At 42.3% G+C, this 23,322-nt stretch overlaps 1 protein-coding gene and 1 long non-coding RNA gene across 3 annotated transcripts in view; both read right to left on the bottom strand.

Moving 5' to 3' along the window:
• LOC125692579 (collagen alpha-1(XXV) chain-like) overlaps positions 1-14,604 on the bottom strand; it is a 150,177-nt gene extending 135,573 nt beyond the window's left edge. For both annotated transcript variants that reach the window (XM_048943263.1, XM_048943264.1), the window contains exons 1-2: positions 14,055-14,604; positions 13,566-13,635 (exon numbers count right to left, since the gene is read on the bottom strand). In XM_048943263.1, coding sequence (XP_048799220.1) covers positions 13,566-13,635; positions 14,055-14,402 — 418 coding nt within the window. In that variant the 5' untranslated portion in view covers positions 14,403-14,604. The remainder of the gene's footprint in view (positions 1-13,565; positions 13,636-14,054) is intronic.
• A 4,914-nt stretch (positions 14,605-19,518) lies between these two features.
• Positions 19,519-23,322, bottom strand: part of LOC125692583 (uncharacterized) — a 29,508-nt gene continuing 25,704 nt past the window's right edge. Inside the window, exon 2 of the long non-coding RNA XR_007376765.1 lies at positions 19,519-22,669. This is a non-coding gene — a long non-coding RNA (uncharacterized LOC125692583). The remainder of the gene's footprint in view (positions 22,670-23,322) is intronic.

The raw sequence follows: 23,322 nt of genomic DNA, 5'->3' as shown, positions 1-23,322 counted from the left end.
CGAAGAACTCTATGTCAGTTCACAAAAAGGTAGACCTCTTGTGTGCTGGGGCACACCGCAAAGCGTTTAAGAAACACTGAACGCAGTCACAATGGGTATACTTAGGCACGTAAAAGCAGATTATTTGAGGACATAGATGTCTTCATTTTTATACAAGCGTCCTTTAGAACCAGCAGTAGTTTTCCAAAGAGTTGGAATCATTTTGGCTGCATTAACCCTGAGGCTATTCTTAGTTACTAAGTTAAACAATCACAGCTTGTGTCAAATGAGGATTAATAGCAACATAACAATATTGTGTCCCACTGCTCCTTTCCTGTAAGCTTCCATTCTATGAGACACAGCAACACATGTATTGAGAATAACTTTTCTACAGCTGATCAGTAGATACTAGTCCAAACATTTAAGTGACATATTTTTGGGGGGAAAAAAGAAAAGAGATCTGGGACAATAACTAAGACTCTGAGTTAGCAAAATATCAGTCTAGAGACAGATCAAAGACCAGCCTTAGCTGCTGTCCTTCCTGCTCTACATAAATTAAGAAATCAAGGAGATATGAAGGGCTGACAGCAAGACAGTGAAGCAAGAAGGATGGTAACAGTGCTGGAATAAATCAAGTTCACCCTTCTGCCTTTAGGGCTTCAATATCAATTTATACCACAGACCACGGGTCCAGACACTTTACTAAGATGTTTCAATAGAGATAAAATGCAGCGTGATAGCTCCCAGGGGCTTTGAGGAACACTGTGACAGCACAACACATGCACTATTTTCATGCTTCTTCTTGCATAGTGTTAACTACCAGACCAGAACAGAGTGCTGTAGAATTTAAAAGAATTATGATCACTCCCTTGCTTAGGGAATAACAATTTGCTACTCATTCACACCGGCCTCCAGCTTCCTATAAATTCCTTCCTTGTCAGACCACCACAGGAAGATAACACTTTCTGTCAGAAGCACATCATTCTGGTTGTAGATTCTCCCCTACATACTGTCCCTCAAGACAGTTAAGTCTGGACATCTTAGATGAGTTCACATTGTCCATGAAGTGCAGTTCAGTAGAAGATATCCTACAGACATGTCACCCTTCCTCTTGACATCATTATGTTTGTCAAGCCCTGTGAAGCCATTGCAGTAATTTAGCAAACCCTGCTGTCATCCACTGCTAAGACGAAGTGAGCCATTAGGGCCTGCCGCTAGAATATTGAAATCCACCCTGAGTTAAGCTTTTCCAGATGTTGCAGGGAAAAAGCTGTAGGAAAAAGTATTCAAGTCTAGTTTGCTACTTCTCCTTTGAAGATTGCGTCAATCCTTAATTCCCCATTAAACTATCTTGGGAGACTATTAACAGAGGAAAAAAAATGAAAGAAAAAAAAAAAAAAAAAGGCCACTTGTATCTGCCTGTGGTATATTCCTTCTCAGTCACTGACAACTGGATTTTCTTGAAGTACGGATATCTCTTAGCAACAGGCTGAAGTACCTTCCCCTCAACTAGCATGCTTATTCTGCATTTTGATAGCTCAAATAGGGACGCATGAAATGTTTTTATATTGCTGCATGCAAAGAAACTTGTTAAATACTGCCATAGAGAAAGGAAGAGAATATTAGGATTCAGCAAATAGAGACCTTTCAAGCATAACATCAGGAAAGCAGATAACAGGAGAGCTGGTTAACATTGTTAAAACAATTGGCAGAGCTGAATGAGCTGAACAGAACGAGTAACTCTTGTACAAGCATGAAAATCTATTTGAGTGGAAAAAAAAAGCAAACAACACCTGCATATGTATTCTATTAAGTCTGTTCTCCAGATTAAAGTAGTTTTTACAAATAATTTAAAAAATTATTTCAATAATCCCCCCCAAAAAAAACTTTTAGAAGATTACTTTAATTGAAAATGGATGCATTTGTAATTACCTAATTTTTTTTAAGAAGGGTTGAAGGGATGATTTAGGGAACTACCAACCTGTTAGCCTCACCTCAATGCCTTGGAAGATCACAGAGCAAATCCTCCTGAAGGCTATGCTAAGGTACATGGAAGAACAGGAGGTAATACAGGAAAGGCATCATGGCTTCATGAAGGACACGTTCTCTCTGACCAACCTTGTCGCTTTTTATGATGGCATAACTGTTACTGTGGACAAGAGAAAAGCAACCGATGCCATCTATCTGGATTTCAGTAAGGCTTTTGATATAGTCTCCCATAACATCCTTCTCCCCAAAATGGGAAGATATGGATTTGATGGGTGGATTAATAGATGGATAAGGAGCTGGTTGCAAGATTGTACCCAGAGAGAAGTGGTCAATGGCTCAATGTTCAGACTGAGATTGGTAACAAGTAGTGTCCGTTGGATCAGTCCTGAAACTGGTGCTCTTTAACATCAGTGACATCAATAGTGGGATCGATTGCACCCTCCGCAAGTTCACAGGAGACACCAGGCTGTGTGGTGCAATCAACACACCCAGGGGGAGGCATGCCATCCAGAGAAACCTAGACAGGCTCAAGCAAGGGGCCCAAGTGAATCTCATGGGGTTCAACAAAAATAAGCACGTTGTGATTTATGAAAGAATTTTCTGCTCTTCGATGCTTTATTCTTAATTTTGAATACTCCATACTTTGGGACATACACAACATTTACATCAGTCCTATCATATAGGTAGTGGAACTCGGATAGGAAGACATTCTGCCTTGCCTTTACTTCTCTGTAACTGAATATTCACAACACAGGACTATTGCTTATTTGTCCTTGCTGTAATACATTAAGCGTGATGTTTCCTCTAAATATGCCTTTAGTCTTTTCCACAAATGTTCCAGTTATTATAATATATATTGCAAATATGAATATCTCATTATCTTAGAGTGGACTGAAACTGCTTGGATTACATCAGAAAATCCACCTTGCAACAACAGATAGATTTCAAGAGGAAAAAAAAGTTGAGGATTTCAGTCATCTCTTTTTCACTCGTTGGTTGTTTACTTTTGAAAGTTGGTGCTTCTTTTTAACTGGCCACAATAACACTTTCTGTCCTGCCTGTTAATTAATTATGCTAAAAAGGTTTTCCTCCTGCACATTAGGATGTGGCTCAGCGTGGAATTTAAACTAAGGAATTATGCAAAGCTGTCCTACAGTGACATTCACAACTGTCAGATTTAAATACTAATCTCTCTTCACCAAGATTAGTCTCCATACACTGAAGAAATGAAATGCACTTATGTGCTTACTACACTGGAAAAACACTACATCTTCACATATTAAAACATTTCCAGCCTTCTACAAACATGGCTGTCATCATGACAAATACATTAACTATAAGTAAGTATTGACAATAGCTGTCTAAGCACTGGTTTATTTTAAACTGAAGCCCCATCACTGTGCCTTTCAGGCTTCATAGTTCATCAGCATTCTGCGCACCTACGTCCAGGAACCATTTGTGAAACATACACAAGATACTCCATACTGAACTGTAACTTCCTCATATACACAGGTAGACAGCTACTGCAAACACCACGAGCCATTGCTGTGCTACCACTGCATTCGTCTGTAGGTGTCACATAACTTCACACTCCACGCTGCGTATTGATTTACGCAAACAGCTGTCAAGTATCCAGCCTGGACAGAGAACATAGAAAAGCAGAGTTGACCATTGCCATAAAGATCACATTGACGGTTACCAGACTTTGGTTTACACTCACGTATGTCTGCACAGATCACATCTCCTGCCACAAGAATCAAATCAGGATTCATGAAGTATTTTTGCTAATGTTTTAAACAGCTATCCCAGACATGGAAGGAACTGAGAGGAATATTATTCAGTTCTGTGTGAAGCTGAGGCAACAGTTCACAGCATTCGTCATCCATCCACTGAGCCATTCTTTCAGCTGACAACACCCAATAGCACAGCAATGGAGACACAAACATTAAAGGGACATTTGATAAACTGTGGCAAAAGAGTAGACAGGAGTGTCTCTGTACAGCCAACACATGAAAATACCTTCATAGTGACGCCATTGGACATTATCTAGATGTAAATTCTAGATGAGAATATTAATCCACAGACCTATGGAGCTTATCCTTCTAATCCTCTGCAGCCATATCCCTGTGCTCAGGTATCAAGGCTTCTCTTTAGGAACATCAAGAGAATTAGAACAACAGCTTACTCAGATGGTATGGGCATGACGTTGGGGGAGGAGAAGGAGTGCGTGCCTTCAAGCAACTGGTTCTCATATTCATAAAAAGGATTATTAGATCTGCCAGCTAAAGGAAATACCTCCTCAACTTAAGATGCACAAGCTTTGACTTTTAGCATTGCAGTCCTCCATTAAAACCCTACTATTATCCAGTACATATATATATATATATATATATATATATATATATATATATACACATATATGTAAGAACAATTATGTCATTTCCTAGCAACACTAGTACTACCATCATAAGGTATGTTGTCTGTAGGCAACTGTTCTTGTTTGCACAGACGGTACATAATCGTAATCACAGAAATAGATAGCTAACAGGTTAGTGTCCTTCAAAATACATTGTGCAATTTTGCTGTCAAATATACACACAAATCCACTGTAATTTCTACCACAGCTCTGATAAAAAGGTCTTGGATCCGATTCTCAGTATATTTTTCTGTTTTCAAAACTTCTTCCAGCCTAATCCCCATCATTTCAGAGGAGATCTTTTAAAATAGCAGTTTTCTACCACAATCTTAAGCACAACACCCTACGAATCAGTTTATCCTTGAGGAACCCCATTCCTAAGTTAACCTTTAATGTAAGCTTGTGATGTGATACTTTTTCCTGTGTCAGTAGGGACACTGAAAATATTCAGGAAGGTAAAGTAAATGAAATTTTGTTAAGACTGCATAAAATTACAAATGGCAGAACAGAAAAGGCAGTGAAACTATATATCCTACTCCTCAGTTCCTTACTCCCAAGAGTACTAAAACTCTTCAGAAGAGTGGGAAGATGTGCTCTATGTGCTGAGTCTGTTCCTAGCTGCAAAAGGAAGAGAAGATTAAATACTTCTCTCCTATAAATCCTTGTAGCTTAGAGGAGGCACCTCTGAGATACCAGCAGACTGAAGTAGTACCAGGAAATGGCATGAGCCAGCTATTTCAGCTAGCGGAAAGGAGTGGATCAGCCACCTGGCACCACGTAGGATTTGTCCACAAGCTCAAGATGCCCAGTTCTCCCTCCATTTATATTAAGTGATCTATATGCTATGCCATGTCACAGTGACTTGGGAAGCAGCCTATTTTGTTTCCAACTCACAGAAGCATGTGGAAGCACCAGAAGTGTCATACTGCTGTGTTATAAAGTACAGCGTGATGCACTGAGATGAGGATCAAAGAAGAGGAAAGTTTGCTTAATCTCCTTCTTCCTCTACTCAGCAGTCCTTCAGCTGAGCTTGTAAAACCACAAGAAAGGTAGAGAAAGCTACTTAGAGGGACTCAAAAGCATCATTTCCCATATGACCCCATTTCCCACCTTCCTGAGAATGCGTGAATTTGTGAGCCACTCTCCACTGCGTGCCCAAACAAGACACAATGGCAAAAGTAAACATGTATTTCTAAAAAATAATTACTAAGTCATACGAAACAACGTTAAAAAAATACTAAGTACAAAAAAAAAAAAAAAAAAAAAAAAAACCAAAACACCACAAAAAAATGAGACACTTCAGTAATGTTTCAGTAATGTCCTACTACATTTGCCCAACACAATAATTGCAAGTAAAGTTTCATGAACATCCTAATCTAAGATGATAACTTTAATGGTTAACAGAGACTATTTAAAGCTAAATATACTGATTTTCATAGACCATCTAATCTATTCCTCATGTGCACATTTTAAAGAAAAATATACTTTATTCATCCTCGATAACTTCCTGCTCCGTTTTTAAGACAGGGAAGGAGAAATGACTTGCTAAATGCTACTTTATTTCTTGGTTGAGCGTAGCCTTGTAAACAGAAGTCTGGGAAATTGTTGTACTATTTTTTCAAGGCATTGTAAGAGTAATAAAAAACTTACCAAATGATATTCTCTGTTATTATATGCTCTTCATCCCTTTTATTGTTTCTTTGCCCCACAGAGGACTGTCATTATACCTCTGATGAGTATAACCGCATACATTCCTAATGAGAAGGTCTATAAAAATGTCTTATTTCTTCAGAAAGCTCACGAGGCATTATCTGTTTCAAAGCTTTAAAAGTCTAAGAAACTCTCCCCGAATGTGCATCCAGTATTTAAAACTGTAAGTAAGTGGCTGTTCCTGTAAACTGTGTCTGCACATATAAATGGGAAACAATTTTAATACAAAAAGACTTGAGAGCAAGAAAGGAGCAGGAAGGATAATTTCACAGCATGCATTGCAGACAAGACTGTTTCAACACACATAAAACACTGCTTTAAGAAGAACAAAATGATCGGGTTTTCTCTGTGAACATGAAGGATGTGTCAAGAGGTTTGCTTCACAAATAAGGAAATTGTAGCCTGCCCACTAAGAAAGTGCTTTCTTATTTGACAGTGCAGCACAAGAACCAGGCAACCTATGGAAACATTTAAACAGTAAGTTATTACAGCTCAGGCACATCTGTGCATCAGCGATTTCTCGTACCACACATTTACTAATTTACAGAGCTGCACATTTTTAACCAAGGAGAATGTTTACATGAGATTGCTGCACTTAATCACCAAAATTGAGCCATATCCAACAATTTGTTGAGCCGTGACTGACTAGAAACAGCAGTTGCGAACCACATGCAAAGAAATACCTGACAATGATTGCCCATACGCATCTGCTGCAGAGCACAGAATCACAAATATGATCTGCTGCATTAACATCCAAACTTGTATTTCTAAAGATTTTAGGGGGAAAAAAATAGTTGCATTTGCATGGAAGGTACATGTGAACCCGGCACATGCAAATTTGCCATTCAGTTTTGAATACATGTCCCGAAATTCCATTTTTATTGAGCTCTCATAAACAACTTCTTCCATCTGAACTTAATCTCACGAAAAGAGATGAGCACATGAATTTAAACAGGCACTGCTTTCAGGCTTTGCTCTACTCTAAGTCTAAACTGGTTAAAAAAAAAATATGACGGTTCACAAGCCTCAAAAAAAGCAAGCCTGCAGCACTGTGTTCACTGTTGTGCCTATTATCTAACTGCAAGTTTCCACTTCAGTTGTACAGGGCTAAATAAGTGTTTTCCAGCCTGCATTACTCTGTACCCTCTTACATCTTCTTAGTAGTTCAAGTAAGCAGTCAGATTTCCTTTCTGTGGCTGACTTGTAGAAAATCTGGCAATATAATCAACTGAAATAATGAAAGGGAAAACTAATCTGCCTTCCTGAAGAAGCTGTAGTTAGCAACATGACTCAAAGTTCTGTGCGTTAAAGATTGATGCCATCATGGGGTTGGCGCCTTGAAGAGATTAATTGTATGTTTCTGACAACCCAAAAGATCCTGTAAAAGATGAATTCTGTCAGCCAAGCTGATTGCATAGATTGCTGATTTTTACTGCTAAATGTATTTCAAAATAATAATAATAATAATAATAATAATAGGTAGGCTGCAGCCAATATATTTAAAAACATAGGAAGGAGGATGAGGGGTGTAATGCAGTGATCCATTCTTGACACAACACATTCCAAAGAACTCACTAACCTTTAAGGAAAGGGCTGAGGCTTTTGGGCATAAAGAAAAAGCAAAAGTATTGCTAAACTGAACTCAGTTATCCCAGCTTTAAATATTCTTCAAGATTTAGGTGCAGGTATTGACAATTTAAGAACAACAAAGCAAACAGAGATGCACTACTTCAGAAGTGGTCTTAAAGATCTCTTCTCACACTGAAGGACACATTGTACTGCACTCCTCTTCTGACACTTAGTGCAGCTCTTCAAGACAGACAGTTGCCACATGGAAGGAGACATGCAGAAGTGAAACACAAGCATTAAAGGACAATTAATGCAGGCAAATCAACATTTTCTAATACACCTTGTCTGACAAAACTGTGCTAGTTCAATAAAAACTGATTTCAGAATAAAACTTTGTGTTAATAATACTTCTGTGGTCAAAGCAATTTTTGTTACATGCCACTGACGTCAGTCATAGTACAAAAGAGAATTCTGGTGCAGTTTGCAGTTGATCAGCTCTCCTTTGAGCCGCATCACGTTTCATTTATCACGCTGCACACCCTACCTCCTTACCCAGAGGCAACAGAATTAAAAGGTCACATCTTAGCCAATAAAATATAAATATCTTCTGTGGGGAAAAAAAACAGTGTCTCTAATCAGTCATCCAAACAAGACAGCAGACTACCCAGAAGGTTGTATGCTGCTGCACATCAATAAACATCTTTATCTAGAAACTAAAATGAAAAATATCAAACTAGCAGAAGTATGAAAGAGGAACTCAGAGGCCTGTCAGAAAAATTACACAATTAAAGCTGAGCACTGCATTCTGCAAATAGATGATACAGACATGGCAGAAATAAGTAGTGCTGGGAGCTAGGTAAAGCTAGCACACATTGGAATTTTAAGTAAAAGGGAAAAACACTATGGATACTTTCTGTTTCTATCTATGTTTCATTTCAGAATTCTTTATCAGTAAACATTTAAGTCAGATCCCTTTTTCTTTACCTCTTAAATCTTTAAAAAAAAAAAAAAAAAAATTCCCCTAATCACAATCAAAGAACAAAGTAATACCCTGCTGATAACAATTTCTGGATTCTTTTAATCCCTGAAAATGATTTCTCCTCCATCTTTCAGCCTCACTAATCAAAACGCTCAGGGAAACAGTTATTCTGAAACACAGGGAAATAGCAAAGAGTGCTTAAATTGCATGGTCTGCTCATCTACTTCCACTGCATGTCAGAACAAACCTTAGGTGTCTGCAAGGACGAAAGTATATTGGGATGCTAAGAAAATACATCCATCCATGCAAAAATATATACAGCACACATGCCTTACTGGTGAGCTGTGGCCATTGAACAGGACTTTGCCACTACAATGACTGCAGAGGAAGACCAACTGGTAGTCTCCGTCCTCCAAAAAATCTATTTAACCTAATGAACAGGTTTGCATATAATCAACTAGGCTGAAACAAGCTTTATATCCAAATAATAGCAAATTGCATGGTGAAATAGCAGGCACATCAAATACCAAGCCATCTAAATGGCAGTATTACATGAACAGCACGAAGTACTCGGCTAAGAGAGAACAATGGCTGTGTCCATACCTGGAAAGGCTTTGAAGTTACGGATACCTGAAGAGAAGTGAGAGAATTACACGGTTCTTGATGGGGAAAATAACAAAGAAAGAGCAAAGGAATGTGAGCATTGTCTGCGGTACAAGAAAAAGAAAAACAAAAATAACAAACTTGACTAAACAGACAGAACCAATCAGTGAAGCTTGGACAATGTTCTTGGAGGAAAAAAAAATAAATGAAACAACAATAGCAAGACAACTCACAAACATGTAAACCCCATAATTTTATGTGCAAAGTACTGTGAGCATACATACAGTGAGACACCGCACTTAGACAATAAAAAAATTATGTTATGCAACCCTATTCTTTGCCTATGCAAAATTTATTTCAAAGAAAAAAATATATATATATGGCATATATTAACACTCCTACTTACAAAATGGGAGGGGAGAGGGGAATGGTGTTGTTTAGTTTTGTTTTTAAAGGAATCAATTTGCTATAATGACTTTCCTAGAGGTTAAAAAACTTTATCTGGGGGAAGGAGAGAAGAAAAGTAATCACTTCTGAAAATGTACAAAACCTTTACACGTGAAAGTCTCTCTTTGCAACTTTTCTATCTTTCTCAAAATTCTATAGCCCAAATCACAAATTTTCTTTAGCAATGGCCATCCACTCACTTTACTGAAATAAACAGAAGTTTAGCGATTGAACCGAAAGCAGCCTAAAGGAACATGCAGGACCATACTACATCAGCTACTAGTCTTCCCACTCACCAAATCTGACCCCTTCTGTACTGACACATCTCAGTCCTATGTGACCTTGCAAGCTCTCTGAAGACCCCTTAGAGAATGAGACATCACAGCACTTGATTGCAAGTGTCAGGGCTTGACCCTTACAAGACAGAAAGGCTCAATTCACTAAAAACATGAAAGCATGTGCTTAGTTTGTGTTGAAGTCTATGAATACCACAAATACACTTGAACATTTTTTGGAATAAGCGGGTCTAAATCTACTATTAGAATTTCTTACAACTCAATCAGGAATATCTTTGTGCCTTCCTAAATTGTTTCTCCTTCCATAGCAGTATAATTCTTGACTTGGTATCCAGCACTGTACCTGACTGTGCCTTAAAAAAAAAAAACTGATTGTGGTACTGCAGATTACGGTACTGAATCTTTAAAGAAAGATTCAGGCATATGAAGTAATTACCTACACACCTATGTTTTTGTTCATATCTTATGGTTTGGAAACATAAAATAAAAAGTCTGGGAAACCTAGGAAAATCAAAATACGAAGTTAAAAATAAACTTAGCCACTCAATCTTCCCCCAGTCCCCTGTGCAGAGGACTAACTGCCAGCAGTGACTGCTGCACTCCTGTTAGAGCTGAGGTAATTTAAGAGGAATGTCAGTATGCATTTACATTTCAAACTTTATTACTCTGCTTTAAGAGAAAGAATGCCTGCTATTGTCATACAAAAATATTTACAAAATCTTTGGTATCTGGTTTTAGTCCTACAAAATTAAAATCAAAACTCTCAGCATCTCTGCACACTATGTGTCTTTTAGGAGAGCATTAACTATTGGAAAACACTTTTAGTGAAAACACTTTTAAAAAACTGGGAAGCCTAACAGTTTCTCATTCTAGAGGAAGTTCAAGGCTGTTGTCGCATTACAAGGAGCTACATATGGACAGCTTTGCAAGCTATGAGCACTTGTGACTCTGGCTGCCTCTCCAGCATTCAAGCCATTCCAACCCAGTTTCCTTTGAACATGCATTTCCTACCACGGAGAGCCACAAGGGGATGGACATCTCAAGCTAATGAGATCTACATCGATTCCATAACTTTAATCCTAAATGAGAGACTACATTATCACCCTCTTGCCTGCAGATTGGATTTCCCTTTCTTCCTCCGGTATAAGACAAAGTAATCTTTCTTCCGAATAATCTTTATTTCTCTTTAAAGAGCAGAATGGTGGAAACTTCCTTGGTGGCCATCTGGCAGCTGCCTTTTTCTCAAAAACTACCTGCGTACCAACAAAGGCTTTCCAAAGCCACCTCAAACAGACATGCATTGTATTACTAAATAAACCCAGGTAAGAAATGCAGAACCTGTTCAGAATAAAGCATTAAAAATGGAATTATGTAGTAAAGAGATCATTTATTCTTTGGCTTCACAGATAGCAGATGACAACAAAACAAACAAGAGACTTTCCGTGATTCTTTTCCTATGAAACTAAATGCATTTCAAAACACAGTAGTCCAAATTTGTAGCTGAAGCATTAAGGAAGAAAACAAAAAGCTCATCACATCCAGTCTAGAAGCAATTCCACAAACTGAATCCAATACAGAAACAATGATTTATTTACTGTCCCTTCCTGCTCTCCCTAATGCCTGCAGTCAGGAAGGCACAATATCAGGCAGTGGTGCCATTCAGCCCTTGTTCTCCCTGATAAGGCTCCCAGGATATTGCCATTTTGATGTAGACACCTGTCCACTGGTAACAAGCATGAGAACATCAACTCATTTTAAGATGCTCAAAAATAAAGCTATCACAAGGCAATATCTCCGAATCACTGCAAAACTTTCTTTCAAACTGAAACAGTGACCCAGAGGTGAGAAACCCAGTATCACATTTCTAATCCCCCATAAGAGTTAATCTTCACACACACACACACACACACACACACACACACAAATGCCCACAACTACCTATACAAACACTTCCCTTGTCTTATAAATCTTACCCCTTGATAACATTTCTCAGATAACTTTATTTCGACTTTTACTTAAGTGAGCATTTTTACAGCGCATGTGAGGATTATTCTGCTGCTGACAATCTATTTGATGAAACGTCTTTAGAAGAAAGGTCAGGTAAAAATTGGTATGATGTGGAGCTCTAGTGGTAGCGGGCTAGTAACGCACCACATAACAACTGTGAAACAGGAGGTACTGACCTTAGGTCTGAAAGCAGTAAGTGAGAACATAACAAATGAATTCAAACGAGGAGAACGAAGAGCAAGAATGTTTGGAATCAAACTCAGCAGCATTTCAAGCTCATAGAATACATCTGTGTATACAGCATGATGAGCAATTCCATTTTCAACACATAAGCTTCAACCTTGTAATGATGACTGCAGTTAAACAACAGAAAAATAAAATCAACACCGTACTTGAAAGAAAATGTACGTAGTGCAACAGTAAATCAATGCCTTTTATCAAAACTAGCTGAGAGTGGAGTAATTCTACGCACTCTTTTATAACAGTCATACATATTATTCTTTTTGTGCTAGACATGGTAGCTCCTACACCAGTGACGAAAAATACTCTGCTCCCAGTTGCAACATCAGCAAGATGCTGTAACAGCATGGTAGTCAGTTTTAACACTGTAATTCAGCAGCTCTGCCAGTTTGGCAAAAATAGAACCCTTAACTAAAAGAGCACCTTACTCATATGTGCACAGTGCCATCACACACTCTAATGGCAAACATTATCCTCAGCTTAATTCTTGCTAAGCATCAATATTCCACCCGTAAAGGACATGGTTTTTTTCCTCACTCAGGGTGATAGAACATGTATGCATGGGCACATGCCCATGCAGTGCCAGTGTTCTTACAGCTATCACCTTGTGATACATCAGCTTTACTCTCCTAACTTTTAAGACAGCACTGGGATACTTATCAGCAGATGTTTATAAAGCAAGGACAAGAGCGACAGTTTTCACACAGTCAAAAAGCAGCACCAAAACCAGACAGCACTGCACTGTGTGCACACAGACAACCAATCCCAGTGTTAGGAGGCCCCGTTTCCAAGTCTGAGCAACAGCACCAGTCGCATAAAGAAACACCATTCTGAATCCTCACTACGAAACTTGCAATTCCTTCCTAGGGGAACCACTTCCATCCCCCACTACAGAAAAACAAGGCAATACTGAAAAGCTCTTGTGTGTGCATGCTGCTGACTTGCAACGGATTCCTCACTTATTTTAATCCATGCTATAAATTTTCACTAGGAATTTTTTGTCCTGCTTCCTGAAACTGAGCGCAGAATGCCTTGATTCAGTACCACTTCACTTAAGATGGAACATGTTTCTCCTTGCTACCATAGACCATTAACTTCACAAGTATCATCATTTGGCATCTGCCAGCCTAACAGTGGTCTTTTAACCAGCGTGTATTCCAAGCCAACGCCGCAAGGGAAACGCGATACAACTCCGGGCTCTACACCTTTGCCACCCAATTGATGCTTACTGAAGAAGCTTGCTCTAATTGATGCCCGTTTGACGCACACGGAACGCAGAATTAACCCCAGAACGCACAGCTCCGGGAGGAGGGACGTCGAGCCGCGTTACCTGGCGGGCAGCTGCACTCTGCGGGCGCTTCTCTCGCCGCTCGGATTTTTGCCAAGTGCTCGTAGGACTTCTGTGGGGGAGAGGAGCAACGTGAGGGCGCTCGGCCTGCCACAACCCGGCGGCAGAGCCCCGCGTGCCCCGCTTTACAGCTGTCTCACCGAGCGCGGAACTGGCGACGGCTTCTCCTCTTGGACGTGACCCAGCCTGAAGGGCTGACTTCTCCACCCCCATCGAAACGAGCCCACCGCCAACGGCTCTCTCTCACCTTTACCACTCCACACGCCCTGGAACTTCATTTATTTTCGATCTCAAGCCCGCTCCTCGGCACCGGCCAGAAACGCGGGGACGCGTGGAGAAAACCCTCTGCGCTCTCCGCGCGATGCCCTTCGTTCCCGCGCCCCGATGGCCGCCTCGCGCTGCCCCACGCGCCCCTCGGTCTCCCCCTCTCCCCACCCGCACCCAGCCGGAGCGGCCCCCCATCCCGCACACCTGGGCGAGCAGCCGCTCCACTTTCTCCTGCATCATCTCGTTGAGCCGTTCCAGAGAAAAGCCGGGCAGAGGTGGGAGCGGAGCGGCGGCGGCGGCGGAGCCCCCCCGGGCGCCCTCGATGGCCGCCAGCCGGGCCTGGAGGTCGCTGGTCCGTACCCCCAGGTACACGCAGGAGGCGGCCGCCAGCGCAGACAGCAGAACGGGCAGCGCCGAGCAGCACGGCCCGGCCCGGCGCGGGCAGCGCTCCCCGCCGCAGCCATCCCGTCCTGCGGCTCCGCGGCTCTTGCCCAGCATGCTTTTGCACCCTTCGGCTGCGGCAGCTTTTATTTCCTTTCCTCCGCCCCCCATGAAGGCGACTAATTTACAAACAAAAATAATAGCGAGGAACTAGACCGAAACGAGCGACCAAAAGGCGGGTGACGAGGACTAAATAAACAAACGGAGGCGGAGCCCGCGGCCGTCCCCGCACTTCGGCGGCGTAAAGCGGTGCGGGTCGAGCCCCGCGGCTGCCGCCCGCCCGGAGACGCGCGCTGTGCGAGCGCTCCGCCACTTGTCAGAGCTGTGGGGCGGGAGGGAAGCTCCGCTCCTCACCCTCCCTCCCTCCCTCCCTCCCTCCTCGCCGGACTTGTTGCTCCCCCTCCACCTGCCTGCCGGCTCCCACAGCCGAGCCGGGAGGGGAAGCCCCGAGCTCGGCCCCGCTGTCAGCCGCCGCCCCGCCCTCGTTTGCACGGCGTTCACCTGGGCGGGGGCTCGGCACGAGCTGCTGCCGCCGGCTTTGCCCCCTCCTACAGCTGTTTCTCCCTGCTCGAGGCAGCGGCGGAGCCCGAGGGAACGCTCGGCTCTAAGAACTGCTCGAAAGGTGGAAAGAGTCCCGGGGCAAAGCCGGACACCGTGACTCCTAGACAGCGCCGAGCGTGCTGGTTTGCACCACAAACTGCAATTCCTCGTGGAGTTCTGTTTGTGCACTTTTATTACCTATTGTTTTCCAAGCGCTCACACACAGTGACTGCAACTGCTGTGAAAGCACGAACGCAAAAAGCTCGGCCGGGGTTCTGCGCAGTCACGGAGCCTTTGGGTAAAGAGCATCTCAAATTCATCACTACCGCTTTAGACTTCATAATTTGTCTTTCTCCATGCTAAAAAAAAAAAAAAAGAGAGAGAGAAATGCTTCACGGGCTGCTGTCAGGGAGCAGAAGCCATGACCTCCAGCCTTGGGTGACCATCCCTCATGGCAAACAGTTAATGGTTGTGACAGGCAACGTGCAGACAAACTCCAGTGAGCTGCACGTGCCTTGCCTTCGGGACTCATGGATAACAACCACTCTACCACTGTAAAGCAGGGATTGCTCGCAGCCTATCTGCTGGCAACCAGAGGGAGAAGCGGTATGTGGGACAAAAAATCCCAAACAAGCACACAGGCATGCTCTTATTTGGTGCACAACACGGGTCGGCTGTGTGCTATGTGCATCGCCTGCCATCCTGTAATGTGGAGGCCATTGGCGCCAGCGAGGCGCTGGGCCCCCTGCTGCACACCCAGCCTGCTGCCTGCTGCCAGCCCTTGGGATGCCATCGCCCTCTGCTTCACGCAGCAGTTCTAAAGCTGTCATACAGTGGCTTGCCAGTGCAGAGACCTGCCTCAGTATTTTGCTCAGCGTGGCCACTGCCCAGGCAGCTCCTGGTCTCAGCATTGTGCCACCAGGTTGCTTTCAACAAGGCGTGTTTCACATCAGCAACTAAATGGCCGGAGATGGAAAAATCCCTGGCTGCATTCAGTTTGCACAATGCTCATCATTGTAAAGATCACAGAATGATCCAGATCCCAGTGTTTCTTCAGGATGTGACGCAAGCTCTTTTCTTAGTGGGTAGCAAATCTCATGGCAGGTGTTCCTCATTCTGAAGAATCTTGTTGCAAAACTTTCATTTTTCTACCTGGGAAAACTTTTGTTTGTCTCTGCTATGCTATGATCAAAGTCAACCCAAAATCAACTCAGAAGAATCCAGGGAACTGTGTTTGTGCTTTGTGTTGCAGAGGCAGCATTGCATTTTACATCTGGCTGATGTAACACCTGGGAAGGGACAAGGCTAACCCAGAATTTGGGATCAGAGCAGCACATAGAACCAGCAGCAGAGTGACTGAACTTAGTGCAGGAGCTGCTGCTGCAGGTGAAGGGCACAGCTCAGCTGCTTTACCTGCTGCAGAATTCACTTCTGTCTGAACAGTTGCTGTACCCTCCTGAGCTCAGTTACTTGATACCATCAAGTGGACAACCAGCAGCTTTGCAGTGCGCTTACCCATCTAAACACAATAAAAAAACACATTAAATCCCAGCCTTGCTGTTCTCGCTGCCTTCTCCCAAGGGAGAGGCAGAGCGAATCCAGGACATGTGCAGGTTCAGTGCCAGTGAGGCTGATCCTTATTTTCCAGCCATGATGATGCCAGTCAAGAAGGCATCTATTTAGAAACACAGCTACGATTGAAAACAGATTTGAGAATGCTATCTGGGTAATGAAAAAAAACGGTTTTCTTCCCTTTTTTTTTTTTTCCCTAAAAAATGAAACAAAACAAAACACTTTTTTATGCCTTTTATCTGTGAAGATTTATTGTTTTTGAATCACAGTTAATGACTGGGTCTAGGGAGTCAAACTCCTACTCCAAGAGTTTGGCTGTTCAATTTAACTGCTTGTGGGCAGGCATTATGCATCTCAGACATTGCTGATCACAGTTTAGGTGATAAACCACGAAAGTCCAGGCTACAGAACACTTAAAATGCCTAAAATGCCTGGTTTGCATCTGGTAGCTGGATGAAGCCGCTTGAAAACAGACTGGTGCCCCAGACACATGGAGCTGCCCATTAACAGTGCAGGTGGAGCATCAGAAATTGCAGCTCCACAGCAGCCCAACTCAAACAGTAGCAGAAAAAGGGAGAAGGTTTTAAGTAGGGCCTGTGAGGTGCAGACCTGAGACAGCTGTTCTTCCCACTGGGAGAGGAGGGCTCTTGCTTTGAAGATCCCAGTCTGCAAATGCTGCGTCCCAGCACATCCACGCATGGCCAGGGCAGAAGCACCAACAAAGCTGCAACTGTTTGCGTTGCATTGGTCTGTGTTTGAAAACGTGGATGGTGTTTGCAGATAACGATTTTCCACCAGACAGGCTAGTGTCTGGAGTTCTTTCCATATTTTTATGTCTACAGCAGGGCGCATTCTGGATGACCAATCCACAGTGCATAACTGGATTTCTTTACCAGATACAACATCAACTTGCCATTGGAACTAGACAAAAAGAGAGCCCAGAAAAAGTAATCACACGTCTGCTGAAGTGACAGGTTGTATTCAGCTGATAAAATATTCTGTATAAGCAGTCAGGAATGGCAGAAGGTTCGGGTAAACGCAAGCAGAAAGCGAGATCTGGGACTCGGTACTGGAGCTGAGGTGACACACAGGAGGATAACAGGTTATCAGTGGTCACACACGCTCCGAGACCCAGCTAAAGCCTACTGTTCTGAATGTTCCTGCTTCCAAATTGAGTCTATACATTATTCATTACACATGGACTTGATCTGTATCTTCAGTCGGCTGCTTTCTCCGTTCCTCTCATGCCTGCTCAGTTCACCCTCGGTGCCTCTCACGCTCTAAATGGGATTTCTCTCCACTTTTGTGCACAAGCAGAATTTGGTAGTTCTGTGACTTTCTTTTCAGCTCCCCAGAGTTTTTGACAGTACAGTGTTGCTCACCGACCTGCTCATCCTATCTGCCAAGAATCACCAGAAAAGCAGAAAACAACTTACTTTCTTGTTTTGGAAAAAAAGAAAAAAGATGGAAAAGCCTTTCATTTTCAAATACCCAAATAGATTGCCTTCTGTCACTTTAAATTTAATATAAGCACACTGAAGTATAGTATACATGATGCAGTACATTAATATACTTAGCAGATGGATAACACTTGCTTATGATTTAATGCTTAGATATACTCATTTCACATCTACTGTACAGGCACTTCATATATTTGAGTCTGTAAGTCAGACTTATCTTCAGACTAGAGGCAATTGAGTCACATGAGCATAAGATTTAGTTTATTAGTTCCATAACCTTACTGGTATTTTGGCAACCCTGATAAAAAAATAATAAAACAAAAAAACCTTGCATCTGGATTTTAATATATTTCACAGGATTTCCTTTTTTTCAACATGATGAAGCCAGCAGCAATCCTAGAGCTACAAACTGACTGATTCGAGACAAAATTCAGACACAGTGTATCATTTTTTACTAAAATTCACAAGCATTTTTGTGTGCGTGTGTATAAACTGATTACAAAACGCTTCATAACAGATAAACTGACTACCTTGCATTTTTCAGAGCCTCAAATGTTTGCCCTAAAATGCAGCCGGCGCTTGGGACGTTCTGGCAGGACTTTTGCTGACAGGAGAACCATAATCAGAAGGGGACCAGACTTGAGTATCTTGGACAGAAAAAAGGCTCCCTTGCTCAGACTCCAGGCCAATTCACATCCTTTGGCTTCTCGGCTTGTTTATTTGTCTGTAAACAAAGGCCACTGGAACTGATGGGTCTTTGTGAAGGACTGTGGGGATGGGGTTGCAATAAAGATTCTGAGCCTGCAAAGCCCTGTACTAACACATAGCTTTACTCACACATACAGTCTGATCCAAATCAACAGGGTGAGTCCTAAAAGCAGTTCTGCACAAGTGTTGGAGTATTTGGAAGACACATAAATGTCAAGACAAGGGTCAAAATATAGAATCCAACATAAAAAGCCAATAGGCAGGGACATTTTCTTGTTAGTTGTTAATCACCATCTCTGGTTGCTTTTTTCCCATCTTTTTCATGTGAGGTCATTACTAAATAACTTCTGAATGCAGATACTGTTACATTTAAGAAGCAACTTTATTTCCTAGCGAAGCAATTACTATGAAGAGTAGACTCCTGAGGGAGCACAGTGGAAACCAACTCTGAAAAATGGCATTGGTAACTTTCAGGATATTTTCACGCTCAAAAACAAAGGCAAAAATTACCAAAGATATAGAAATGAAGAACAGAGGGCATTAGCAATCATAGCTTTATAGCACTCTCATTAACGCAGATGTCGCACAACTGAAAATCCTAATCGGGATGCCTGATACCCTCAGTTATCTTTGGCTCCCTTGATGCTAATAGTGATCCCACAGTCCTCCCGAGGTCTCTGTTTGTTTCCAGCTCTGAAAACAGCAGTGGTGGGTTCTGAAGATTTGTCCTTTCCAACTAATGGTTGAAAATCCAATCATTACAAAATTTTGAACAGATCAATTCAGGTTCAGTAGAAATCCCTGTTTTAGTCCTTCATGTTCTTTTTCTGCACTAATCCCCCATACTTTCATCAGTGTTAGTCCCTTGTCCAGTTATTTGAATACGATGTCAAATGTTCTGACATTCAGAAACAAAGATTTTAAGCTGCTTTGAAGTGCCAAAACACTTTCTTGTTTTTTTTTGTTGTTTTGTTTTGTTTTGTTTTTAAACTGTAGCTTGTTCATGTAAGTTTTCCAAAGAAAAATCTTTCCTTCCTGATCATGCTGAAATCAGACATATATAGCAGTGCCTTTATCTCCCTCTAAAAATGCTCAACTACATCACAGGTCAGTAGGAAAGAAAATTTTAAATAAATAATATTAAAAAAAAAAAAAAATCAGTGCTCTTAAAGGCTTATCTGCATCTGGAAAATGACTGCTCAATTTCTCTGGGTCAGGCCAAGATAAATTGTAAATTGTCCTGGTAAGCATACGACAAAGCTATGCAACAGAGTCAACAAGAGGTGGGAGGGAGGTTTGCCTGATACATTTAACTTTGTTCTTAGCTGTTTTGAGTAGACATCTTGGTTTTCTCAGACCTTTTATCTATTTTATTCCCACTGAGCTGCCAGCTGTCAGATCAGCCCCTCACCCTCTCTCTGACATGGGCCTGAAGCTTCTGGCTCTAGATTTCTCCTTCTCTCTCTACAAAAGGGAAGGAGGTAAACAGCCCTGTTCCTTCAAGGCTGCACACTAGAAATAATTACAAAAACTCTTCAAGGGTGTTTTATAAGGCATGGGATGTCCAACAGTCAAGGCCGATTCCAAAAATCATTACTGTCACCTCTTGCACGTGAAATTCTTAGGGAATGAGAACAGGGTAAAGCAGTCATAACATCTGGAAAGAATTAAGTCATTATCATGAAAATTATGGAACAAACATCTCACTGAGCACAGCTTCTGGGAACCATAATGTTGAAAGTCAAAAAGAGTGTCCGAAACCTGATCATGAAATTTAGGGCATTTTTCCTTTCCACTAGTAGAAAGAAAAAGTAGGCCATCCAGGAGGCTCTATCAGCTAAAGAATCCATAGATCTCCTAAAGATTTCACAAGTATTCATGGGAATGAGCATGCTAAAGTAGCCCGGCTGCTCAGGATTACAAGTCCCAGCCTTATGTCTGCATCATCTCAACCCAGTCAGGCTTTCAGCTGCCAGAGACCTCACTGCATCTTTCAGGGCACAGATTCCTCAAATTACTGTCACAGACTTCTCATAGCTGTCACATTCTTCAAACTATTTCTATTACTTTTAACTCAAAGGTAAAGTCAAGCTGTTTTGTCTTTGCCATTTACTATGCCTGTAAGAAAATCTCAGTTGTGGATGATGATGCTGGCTGCAAGGGCCAAACTCATTGAGTGCAGCATTAAGGGAGAAAGGGGCCAGGAAGTAGCCTGTAAACTTCCCATCTTCCATATCAATCTTGCCCCTTAGCCCTGGATCTCCTCTCTGGGGCTTACATTTTCCATATTCCTGCTCCACAACCTTCTCACTCAGAGCCCTCCACATGTTCCCTGCGACTTGCAGTGTTGCGTTATAGATGTCTGCATAGAAGTCAAAACAAGCCTTTCTGTTCCTTTATCTTTCCAAGACTACACTGTCAAAACCAGTCAGCTGAAACGCACACACGAGTTAAATGCTGGCTCTCATTCTCTCAGGCAGTTGACAGAGGTGCTGTCTTTATAGGAAAGCAGGAATGCATTGGCAACTGGTCGTATAGGATCTGCAGCAAATGGCAGTAATGGTGGGAGCTGATAAAGGGGGAAGCCGGGACACAAGGGTGACCTTGTACTAACTCTGCAGAAAGCAGCACTGCTTGGAGGGAAATAAGAGAAAGATGAATCTATTACAGACTTGTAATTCAGGGCAATGCTCCTAAAAGCTCCTTCTTAGTGGAAGAGAGGTGGAACTGAGAGATGAGGGGGACAGGCATTTGTGGTAATAGCTCTACAGATAAGAAAGCAGAAGGGCAGGAAAGATCTATCAGTGTGACACAAACCACTTGGTATTTATATACTGAAGGACCGGGAGGAGTTATGGGAACTCTCAAATAACTGTTTTGCCAGCTACCTGCCAGGATGAAACCATCTTATCCGGGCTCAGTAGATCTCTGTGTAAGAAGGTGAGCAAGAAAGTGTGCAGTGCACATCAGAAAGAATGTTTTCCAGCTGCGATTTTTGCTCTGGTTTGGTTAAAGCCTCCAAAACATTGTCCTTCTGACTGTTTCTGATTCAGAGCAGCTAGAATCTAAAATTACATCAGTCCTCGTGCTGCAGGGACAGCAGCAGATCCCAGCAAGCTTCGGGAGCAGCATTCCCCCAGTAGGGCAGGAAAGGGAATGTTTTTGATCACTGTAGCTGAAGTATTTTCTGCTTGATGTGGAAGGCCAGGTGGGTGAGCGGAGAAGTGGCGTGCAGGCTCTCTGGAGAGGAGACTGATATGCCTGGAGTTCTCTCTCCTTGATGAAACTGAAGAAAAAATGGTCTGGGGAGAAGTCTACTCTGTATACCTGCTTTCTGACGCACACATATCCAAAGTCAGATTTTCAGTGCTTTTTGCCTGACGTTATATTTAGATAAGATATCCTTCTTGAACAGCAGGGTGATGTGTGCTTAATTTTTCATTATTGTTGAGTATGGATTTGCACCCATGTAAGAAATTCTGTGATCAGTTTTCTGTTCCATCTTGCCCTAGAGACAGTTTAGTTCAACTGTATTTTCCTGTCTGTCTCTGTCTTCTGTGATTGTAAGTGTTTAAGACTTATTAAATATAAAAGCTCTTTGATATCAGCTGGAGCACAGCTGAGGATTAAGCCTACCCCTCAGTGCTCGCTCTGCTGCTGGCGTGTCTAAATCCTGCATAGGAATCGCTCCCTTCCACAGAAATCACTTGCATGAAACACAGCAGATGCTTTGCAAAACAGATTTGAAAGGAAATGAAGATACCTTTTCCAATGAGCTTTGTGATGAATATAAAACCCAGCAGCAGTGATGCTCTTCTCAGGAAGCCAGTGAATAGGCATCTGTAACTCACAGCACGTGTCTTGCAGTCCTTAAGGGATGTGGCTGCCAGATTTCTGCCACATAGGACAAGATGCACCTAAGAAACCATGTCCCAGACTGGCATATGGCCTGGGGGTCTCCCTTGCCCAAGGCAGGTTCCTGTGCCATGCCACATCCAGGAGTGAAGCCAGGCTGACCCCCAGCCAAACTGAGCAGTACCTCCGCACCACAGCCAGCTGTCAGGACTGTTAGGACTGCAGCTGACCACACGTTAGACTCTAGAAGAGAAGAAATATATAAAAATTACCAAGACCAAAGTGAACTGGTAGTCCTGGTCACCAAAAGGATAATCAGACTTGGCTGTAAGTTGCAAATCTACTTCTTTTTCTGGCAGCACTCGAATATTTTTCTGCCAAGGTTTCATCAGTTGTACTATACATTTTAGTTATTTGAATCTCCATTAACATGTCTGTCTGGAACTAATTTTTAGGTGGTTTACCCACAGGAATACCCAGCCCATATGCTTAAAATAAAATGGGGGATATGCATATATGTATGTAGAGAGAGAGGGGATATAGTATTTTTTACAAGTGATAGCATGCCTGTATATGATTACAATGTGTAAAAAGTACTCCAAAGCCTCCTCCTCAATCTGTGTTTATAGGAAAGGTTCCATATACTTCTAACAGAGTGAGGAGTTCTGAAACCAATCCCATAAATCAGCTGTAAAACTTCTGCACTACAGCCATGATGTAAGGCTTCCTGCATTGCCGCGAGAGCCTGAGGGTCTGTGCAGCCTCTTGCTGAGGTCACTCTGCTGCAGGCTCCGAGGCTGGGAACTGTGAAGGGCTGAGCCCTCAATTCTTCCTCAATACCACCAGCAAACTGGTACTTCAATACAGATACTTATGGTGCTGCCTCTTGAGCCATT

Source organism: Lagopus muta, chromosome 4 (assembly GCF_023343835.1).
Source record: "Lagopus muta isolate bLagMut1 chromosome 4, bLagMut1 primary, whole genome shotgun sequence".
NCBI classification, from domain to species: Eukaryota; Metazoa; Chordata; class Aves; order Galliformes; family Phasianidae; genus Lagopus; species Lagopus muta.
The sequence above is the reverse complement of the archived record's forward strand: the minus strand, read 5'-3'. Positions and strand labels throughout refer to the sequence as shown.